Consider the following 10,000-nt stretch of genomic DNA (forward strand, 5'->3'; position numbering starts at 1 on the left):
TATATGTTCTGTATGTCTATATGTTCTATATGTCTATATGTTCTATATGTCTATATGTTCTATATGTCTGTATGTTCTATATGTCTATATGTTCTATATGTCTATATGTTCTATATGTCTATATGTTCTGTATGTCTATATGTTCTATATGTCTATATGTTCTATATGTCTATATGTTCTATATGTCTGTTCCCAGAGTATCGTGATGCCGATGTTCAACGCGTCCTGCTGGCTGGATGAGTGTCTGCAGGCCGTGTTGGACCAGGACTTCTCTGGGACGATGGAGCTCTCCGTGTTCGACGACGCCAGCACCGTACGCTTGATTTTCCTTCTGCATTTCACATGTGTGAACATGTTATTAGTATCAGAATGTGAGAGCTCAGATGAAGTTTAATCCTCTCTCTGTCTCCAGGACGGCTCCAGGCAGCAGGTGGAGGGCTGGAGGTCGAGGCTGGAGGCTAAAGGCGTCTCACTGGTGATCTCAGGCCACAACGCTGCCCGGCCCAGAGGAGGTCGGCTCACTTAACTGGTTCCATCCATTTATTATCACAATATGGTCAGCAGCTGCCTAATGAAAGCAATCCACCTGGCAATAATTTATAAATAATTATAAATAAGTATAAAGTCTGCACAGCTGTGAAACAGGCCTCAGATTTGAGAATGAAAACATAAATTCCACACAAAATAACTAAAAAGTTCACTCACTAGATTATTCCAGAGCCTTCAACCACATCCTTCATAATTGTTTTTCTTTATGGAATTAGCTTATAACTGCCTAGTTGGCCATTTCTAGAGTTCATTTATTATATTTCTGTGAAGGCACTAAGATGAGATTGAGAGTTGTTTTATTTAATGAAGACTTGTTGGAGCGTTTGTGGTTCAGAGGGTTGAAGCTCTCCAGTCTGCCTCCAGCTCCAGCTTCATGCTTCATGCTGTAATTTCCCAGCTTGGGATAAATAAAGTATATCTATCTATCTATCTATCTATCTTTCTATCTATGCTTCATGCTGTATGGAAACATTCAGTCCTGCTACAAAACTCTGGAGCAGCTTTCCTGTCGGGACCTCCTTTACATTTCGCCAAAAAACTAATTTTTATGAACTTGCATTTCTGCATCAATGAGTCCTCTTTTTGTATTATCTTGATCATTTTTGCTATTATAACTCTATTCTTTCTGTGAAGCACTTCATAACTTTGTTTTGAAACGGGCTGCTGCACAAATGCAGGAAAGGGTTATCATGACATCATGACATGTGTATTTATATATAATATCGAGTTGGTATGTAAAGAGGACGACCACAAGAAAGTTTATAATAATCATTAATAATAATCAGTCACCTGATGAGCAAGGTGATACAAACCTGGTGTTTGGAAACAAACATTTAGAAAATGTCACGTTTAATCATTGAACATGATAATTATTTACACATGGCAAAATGGAAATAGCTGCACACACACACACACACACACACACATACAAACATATACACACACACACACACACATAAACATACAGTGTTGTTTTGTCTTTCAGTGGGATATGCTAAGAATAAGGCCGTATCCCAGAGCTGTGGACAATACTTGTGCTTTCAAGATGCGGTAAGTGTGTGTGTGTGTGTGTGTGTGTGTGTGTGTGTGTGTGTGTGTGTGTGTCCAGATATCTTCCATAACACATACAGTAGTGAGTCAGAAGTAATTAGGGTTACTGTTGGTTTGTCCAGAGACACAGTGAGTGTTTAGACTGATGAGCGTTTGATATTTGATGTTTGTCTTCATGTTCATGTTCATGGCAGTCTGTCTCTGTGTCTCTGCGTCTGTGTCTCTGTGTCTTTGTGTCTGTGTCTCTGTCTCTCTGTGTCTCTGTGTCTGTGTCTCTGTGTCTTTGTGTCTGTGTCTCTGTCTCTCTGTGTCTCTGTGTCTCTCTGTCTGTGTCTCTGTGTCTGTCTCTCTGTGTCTCTGTGTCTGTGTCTCTGTGTCTGTGTCTCTCTGTCTCTCTGTGTCTGTCTCTCTGTGTCTCTGTGTCTGTGTGTCTGTGTCTCTCTGTCTCTCTGTGTCTGTCTCTCTGTGTCTCTGTGTCTGTGTCTCTGTGTCTCTGTGTCTCTGTGTCTTTGTGTCTCTGTGTTTGTGTCTCTGTGTCTGTGTCTCTGTGTCTCTGTGTCTGTGTCTCTGTGTCTGTGTCTCTGTCTCTGTGTCTGTGTGTCTGTGTGTCTTTGTGTCTCTGTGTCTGTGTCTCTGTGTCTCTGTCTCTGTGTCTGTGTCTCTGTGTCTCTGTCTCTGTGTCTCTGTGTCTCTGTGTCTGTGTCTCTGTGTCCCTGTGTCTGTGTCTCTGTGTCTGTGTCTCTGTGTCTGTGTCTGTGTCTGTGTCTCTGTGTCTCTGTGTCTGTGTGTCTGTGTGTCTGTGTGTCTGTGTCTCTGTGTCTTTGTGTCTGTGTGTCTGTGTCTCTGTGTCTGTGTCTCTGTGTCTCTGTGTCTGTGTCTCTGTGTCTCTGTGCTTTGGTCAAATAAAAGGCCACAACAGATGTTTTTAACTGCTCAAGTCACAGAAAATATCAAAGACTTTTTGCTGCTAAAAGTCAGTTTACATAACGAATGACTCAGTGACGATATTAACATGCACAAATCATTCAGTGTTGTTTTTTCCTTTTTACAAGAATATAATGTTGTTTCTCAGTTTGGATTCATCTGTGACTACACACCATGTCACACTGTGTTTACAATTAATTACTGACATAGGATGTGAATGTTGACGGTTATTGTTGTCTCAAATGGAACATTTCTATTGTGCACTTTCTGAAACATTAGAACATTACTTCATCATCCTTTTAATGGCAAACTGTGACAGAATGACAGTAACTGTAGCTTAGCAAAATATCAGCCAGTATGTTTGCTAACTTGAAAGCTGCATTAAAACTGAATCAAGATAAAGGTGATATGACTTTGACTTGCTGTAGCAGTGCTCCCTGCAGCTTCCTCTGCTGCATTTTCACAAGTTTGATAGTTGCAAAGTAAGGACATTTACTAAAGTACTACATACAATCAGTAGAATAAGGCAGAGGAAGCTGAACCGCTGTGATTTAATGTGAATTATTTTACACTATACTGTGTACTTGTTGTCACATGTAGCTGAATATTTACTATAAATAATATGTTGTTATTCTCTAGGATGATGTCATGTTGCCCCAAAGAGTCTCTCTGCAGTACGAAGCGTCTCTCCTCCACCCCAACGCTGTAAGTTCTCCTCCAACTATTCACTCACTCACTTCCTCTCCTCTCAGTCTCCACCCCTCCTCCCTTCATTCCTCCTCACTTCTCTCCTTTCATTCCTCTTCACTTCTCTCCTTTCATTCCTCCTCACTTCTCTCCTTTCATTCCTCTTCACTTCTCTCCTTTCATTCCTCCTCACTTCTCTCCTTTCATTCCTCCTCACTTCCCTCCTTTCATTCCTCCTCACTTCTCTCCTTTCATTCCTCTTCACTTCTCTCCTTTCATTCCTCCTCACTTCTCTCCTTTCATTCCTCCTCACTTCCCTCCTTTCATTCCTCCTCACTTCTCTCCTTTCATTCCTCCTCACTTCCCTCCTTTCATTCCTCCTCACTTCTCTCCTTTCATTCCTCTTCACTTCTCTCCTTTCATTCCTCCTCACTTCTCTCCTTTCATTCCTCCTCACTTCTCTCCTTTCATTCCTCCTCACTTCTCTCCTTTCATTCCTCCTCACTTCTCTCCTTTCATTCCTCCTCATTTCTCTCCTTTCATTCCTCTTCACTTCCCTCCTTTCATTCCTCCTCACTTCCCTCCTTTCCTTCCTCTTCACTTCTCTCCTTTCATTCCTCTTCACTTCTCTCCTTTCATTCCTCCTCACTTCTCTCCTTTCATTCCTCCTCACTTCTCTCCTTTCATTCCTCCTCACTTCTCTCCTTTCCTTCCTCCTCACTTCTCTCCTTTCCTTCCTCTTCACTTCCCTCCTTTCATTCCTCCTCACTTCTCTCCTTTCATTCCTCCTCACTTCCCTCCTTTCATTCCTCTTCACTTCTCTCCTTTCATTCCTCCTCACTTCTCTCCTTTCATTCCTCCTCACTTCTCTCCTTTCATTCCTCCTCACTTCTCTCCTTTCATTCCTCCTCACTTCTCTCCTTTCATTCCTCCTCACTTCTCTCCTTTCATTCCTCCTCACTTCTCTCCTTTCATTCCTCCTCACTTCTCTCCTTTCCTTCCTCCTCACTTCTCTCCTTTCATTCCTCCTCACTTCTCTCCTTTCCTTCCTCTTCACTTCCCTCCTTTCATTCCTCCTCACTTCTCTCCTTTCATTCCTCCTCACTTCTCTCCTTTCCTTCCTCTTCACTTCCCTCCTTTCATTCCTCCTCACTTCTCTCCTTTCATTCCTCCTCACTTCTCTCCTTTCATTCCTCCTCACTTCTCTCCTTTCATTCCTCCTCACTTCTCTCCTTTCCTTCCTCTTCACTTCCCTCCTTTCATTCCTCCTCACTTCTCTCCTTTCATTCCTCCTCACTTCTCTCCTTTCCTTCCTCTTCACTTCCCTCCTTTCACTCCTCCTCACTTCTCTCCTTTCATTCCTCCTCACTTCCCTCCTTTCATTCCTCCTCACTTCTCTCCTTTCATTCCTCCTCACTTCTCTCCTTTCATTCCTCCTCACTTCTCTCCTTTCACTCCTCCTCACTTCTCTCCTTTCATTCCTCCTCACTTCTCTCCTTTCATTCCTCTTCACTTCTCTCCTTTCATTCCTCCTCACTTCTCTCCTTTCATTCCTCTTCACTTCTCTCCTTTCATTCCTCCTCACTTCTCTCCTTTCATTCCTCCTCACTTCTCTCCTTTCATTCCTCCTCACTTCTCTCCTTTCATTCCTCTTCACTTCTCTCCTTTCATTCCTCCTCACTTCTCTCCTTTCATTCCTCCTCACTTCTCTCCTTTCATTCCTCCTCACTTCTCTCCTTTCATTCCTCCTCACTTCTCTCCTTTCATTCCTCCTCACTTCTCTCCTTTCATTCCTCCTCACTTCTCTCCTTTCATTCCTCCTCACTTCTCTCCTTTCATTCCTCCTCACTTCTCTCCTTTCACTCTCCTCAAAAACAAAACAATATTCATGGTGTTTGTGTGAGGGAGCCTGTGTGTGTGTGTGTGTGTGTGTGTGTGTGTGTGTGTGTGTGTGTGTGTGTGTGTGTGTACTTGTTCTTCCTACATAGTGAGGACCGGAACACGTTTTTAACCAACAGAGTGAGGACATTTTTGCAAAGTGAGGACATTTCGGCCGGTCCTCACAAAACTAACTAAAATTATAGTGAAAATGTCCTTCTTTTTCGTCTTTGTCAACTTTTTTCATACATAATGAAGATTGATAAACCAATAATAAACCTCTTTTAATCTCCCACCCAACAAATACCCCATTACAAAAAAAATAAAACTAACTACTAAACTGAAACTATAGCATTTCAAAAAATAAATACTAAACTAAAACTAACAAACTCACTCGACAACTCATTAAAAGTAACTGAATTTGAAAACAAAAAAATCACAACGAAATTAAAACTAAAACTAATGAATAATTCAAAACTATTATAACCTTGCAAGGGAATTTACTATTCCAATGAGGGCCCTCACAAAGATAGAAGTACAAGAATGTGTGTGTGTGTGTGTGTGTGTGTGTGTGTGTTTCCATGCAGTTGGCATGCAGAGCAGTGTGTGTATCCGGTGTTGATGCTGTCGGTGGCCTGCAGGTCAGAGGTCAGAGGTCATGTGTGTGAGGAAGTGGAGCAGACAGCATGGAGACAGGCGGCTTGCTGCCCTGCACAAACAGCCTGCCGCGTTCTGTTATTACTGTAATATTTAATGCTTCTGGATAAAAATACAGTCGTCTGTTTTGTTTTTTAGTTTCTGCTTTATGTAAATATCTCTTCACTTCCTGTATGTGTCAAAAAGAGCAAAATATTTTGTCATATATTAAAAAAAATGGATTTGACAGCAGTTATTTTTCAGCATTGCTTAGAATGCAAATCATTTTGTAATATAATACATATAATTCAATATTAATTGAATATAATATTCATCTTATATTCTTCAATTAACCAATGTTTGGCCTATAGATTGTCAGGAAAAAGAACGAATTAACTAATTGGTTTAGCTGCATGCAAGCTTTTACAAAAAAATGCGATCAAACATTTTAACTTACATTTAAATATACCTTTATTCTGAAGGCTCAGAGAGAAACCAGAACCTATGAAAATAAAACTTACTTGTTTCTTCTTTGGCAGCATTTTCCAAATTTGTTGCAAATGTTTTAAATAGTTCCTGAAAGGAAAATATATGTTGCTCATGCGGTATATGTGTATATGTGTGTGTGTGTGTGTGTGTGTGTGTGTGTGTGTGTGTGTGTATGTGTGTTTGTGTGTTTGTGTGTTCCTGACAGCTGATTGGCTGCAGAGTTCGGAGGGATCCAGAAGGATCTACGGAGCGTTACACCCGCTGGATCAACACGATCTCTCAGGATCAGCTGCTCACACAGGTAAACACCACAGCGTGTGTGTGTGTGTGTGTTGGTGTGTGTGTGTGTGTGTGTGTGTGTGTGTGTGTGTGTGTGTGTGTGTTGGTGTGTCCGTGTGGGGTCATGTGCCAGCAGCCAGCAGGTCAGACAGGAACAGGAAACGTACCTGCCGTCCACAGTTTCCACGGAAACGTGGCAGCAGACTGGACGGAGGACGCAGCATCCCTCCTGACCTCTGACCTCTCCGTCCCAGCAGAGGAAACAGCTCGCTGCCAGCTGGCTGCTGAGGAAAATAACAGAAATACTGTAGGTGACTTTATCATATGTACAGTACAGGACAAAAGTTTTAGAACACACCAACTTTTCCAGAATTTAATTGAAAATGATGCAGTTTAATGTCTCAGTGTACTCTGAAATTAATGCACATTTGCAACATTTAAAATTCTTTATTGAGCATGATAGTGTTTTGAAAGTAAAAAAAAGATTCAAAATCACATTTTATGTTGGACTAAAGGACTAAAAAAAGACACAAAATGACCAAAAAAAGACACAAAATGACCAAAAAAAGACACAAAATGACAAAAAAAGACACCAAAAAACACAAAATGACTAAAAAAAGAAACAAAATGACAAAAAAAGACACAAAATGACTTACAAAGACATGAAAAGAATTCAAAAATGGACAAAATAGCCCAAGACTCCATAGAGTTAAGTTGTTAACCCATTTCTTGTTCCCTGAAAAAGGCCTACTTGTATAATTCTGAAATGTACATTATTTTCCAGTTTTGGTTAAGCTTACCTTTTTTTATTTACCTCTGGCAGTTCACCACTTACCTTTGGACCCTTTCAAGCTGTTCATTTGACTTGAACTGCTTGAATTTCAATAAAAAACTGGAAAAATTGGTCTGTTCTAAAACTTTTGGCCTGTACTGTATATATATAGTCAAATAATGTATAAACCAGTAGTGAGAGTTTCCACATACTAACATCACTAAAGGCAACGCCAGAATTTAAATGATCCTATCAGCTTCAACTCCACAGCCACAACTTCCACATCAGGTTTCATAGAATTCCTGCAGAGCAGGTGGAGTTTCCTGCTTTGGCAGATTGTGAAGTAAATAAAGATAGAAAGCTGTGAATGTTCAGGATCCAGCTGTCATCAGCCAGATCTGTCAGCTCAGTCACAGCAAACATTATAACTATTCTGGCCTGATCCACTGAATCAACACAATAACAGCAGCACCAGCAGAATGATTACATTGTCCTGCATGGCTCAGTGTTGTCTTGCTGCAGCAGGAGGAAACATGCTGAGACTCTACTGCACCAACACAATGTGTTGGCAACGCTGCTGTTGATCACATTTTTGAGCTGGAGTGAAAAAATCTGGTGAATCTGGTGTTTCACCATAACTCTTATAAACCAAAAATCTTTTAATGATTAAAATGAAACAATCCAGTTGTCATATTTGTTTGTTGTCTCTCGGGGTTCGGGCTCAGCTACAGTCATGGAAAAACTACCAGACCACCTTGTTTTCTTCAGTTTCTTGTTCATTTGAAAGCCTGGTACAACTAAAGGCTGGCTACCCATTCTCCATGGTTTTATTGATAATGATTTTGGTTATTATGGAATGTATGTGGTATGTGGAACAGTTTGCCGCTGCATATCCGTTCGTCAAAGACACTGGACAATTTTAAATCTTCTCTCAAGACGCATTTTTTCTCCCAGGCTTTTGAACCTGCGTGAGAAGAAAGTTGTTTCTGTGTGTTGTGTTGTATTGCACATCTCATCTCATATATTATTAGATTAAATTGTCTTTTATTTTTATTTTGTGAGTTTATTGTTATTCAATTATGTATCTTGTATTGCATTGGATTTTTTGTTGTGATTCAGTTATGTAAAGCACTGTGGTCAAGCTTGGTTGTATATAAAGTGCTCTAGAAATAAACGTGACCTTGACCTATTATCAAGAAAACCATGGAAAATGTCTAGATATCAGCTTTCAAATTAAACTCTTATGAGATATTTTGTTGTTGTCATTATATTTGTACAAACAAATGTAAATTTAGTTGTACCAGGCATTAAAATGAACAATAAATTGAAGAAAAAGGTCTAATAATATTTCCCATGACTGTAGGTAATAGCTAGATATGTCCTGTGTTTCTGGAATATAGCAAACATTAAATAACCTTGATGAAAACATAGAATCAGAGTTAATATAAACAGTGGGTAAAATAAATAATGGGACAATATAATGCAGGGGTGTCAAATATCAAATTATTATATAATTATTGTACTATAAAAGCTGACCCGCTGGTATTATACGGCACATTTACCGCTTATACTAGATTTATTATTGTTATTTTATTTTTAAATGTATTAACCTGTTGAAAAACGTTATTTTGATACTTAAATCAGAAGGATGCAAATAGAAAATTTGATTTTTATTTAATATTTATTTAATAAATTAATGACATTGATGTGTTTTTTATTTGAAATTTGATTTTGCATGTCTGCACTATTTAGTTATATATTGTATGTTTATAAGCGTTGCTGGTTCCATATTTAATGTTAAAGCAAAACATGTTTGGTAAATATTAAAAGGTTTATTTGTTCAATGTTGGCCCGCGATTTTATTCAAGTTTTACATTTTGGCCCATTGTGTATTTGAGTTTGACACCCCTGATATAATGGATTGCTGTCGGTATGAATAAATTAATTAAACTATATTTACCACAACTGCATTTATAGTAGCAACTGAGATGTTATAAAATAAGGACTTTGACTCTGGAAATGTTTGGTTTTGGTTCCTTGAAAATGCTTAAAAACTGCTTGAGTTTTCCTCCTGCAGCTGGAGGAAGGTTATAAACATCATCAGTGTATGTTCACTATCAGCTCAATGCTGAACATTCAAATAAAGTATAAATATAAAGTATAATATCTTAATCTGAATGGAAACATTTTTGCATTGTATGTTTAGTGAAACATTTTTTATATTGGACATGTATGTCAATATGGAAAGATACCAATATGTCTGTTAGGCCCATAAATGGGTGGGCTGTAATAAACAAGGCAGTGGTTACATAAAGGGTTATAACCACTCTGACAACCAATACATTACTTTGATTATTATTGATTAGTAACATTAATCATTACACGATAAGACTTATGAATGTGAAACCACTGGCAGGGTTTCTACTTCTGTAGTGATGGAAGTCTACTGTTGCTGTCTGCACAAAACACCAAAACACCATTACCAAGGCTACGAGAAACCTGGACACACACACACACACACACACACACACACAGAGTCTGCATAACTCCTTAGCAGGCATTCCTGGATATTTATGTGATATTAAGTTTCATGGAGCATGAGAATGAGATCATGCATTGATTCTGCAGGCTCAAAAGCAGCTCATATCCATTTTCTTTCTTCACTTTATCTGCCTGAAAGTCCAGTTTCTGGGTAAAGAACTGAGTCTAACCGAGTTAAACCAGAGATTTAGTCGG

At 39.3% G+C, this 10,000-nt stretch overlaps 1 protein-coding gene across 2 annotated transcripts in view; it reads left to right on the top strand.

The window, feature by feature from the left end:
• The window catches only part of b3gntl1 (UDP-GlcNAc:betaGal beta-1,3-N-acetylglucosaminyltransferase-like 1), a 22,202-nt gene that overhangs the window by 1,863 nt on the left and 10,339 nt on the right, over positions 1 to 10,000 (top strand). For both annotated transcript variants that reach the window (XM_059335512.1, XM_059335504.1), the window contains exons 2-6: positions 197 to 313; positions 413 to 512; positions 1,535 to 1,599; positions 3,163 to 3,228; positions 6,419 to 6,514. In XM_059335512.1, coding sequence (XP_059191495.1) covers positions 206 to 313; positions 413 to 512; positions 1,535 to 1,599; positions 3,163 to 3,228; positions 6,419 to 6,514 — 435 coding nt within the window. In that variant the 5' untranslated portion in view covers positions 197 to 205. The remainder of the gene's footprint in view (positions 1 to 196; positions 314 to 412; positions 513 to 1,534; positions 1,600 to 3,162; positions 3,229 to 6,418; positions 6,515 to 10,000) is intronic.

This window comes from Centropristis striata, chromosome 1, assembly GCF_030273125.1.
Source record: "Centropristis striata isolate RG_2023a ecotype Rhode Island chromosome 1, C.striata_1.0, whole genome shotgun sequence".
Taxonomy (NCBI): domain Eukaryota; kingdom Metazoa; phylum Chordata; class Actinopteri; order Perciformes; family Serranidae; genus Centropristis; species Centropristis striata.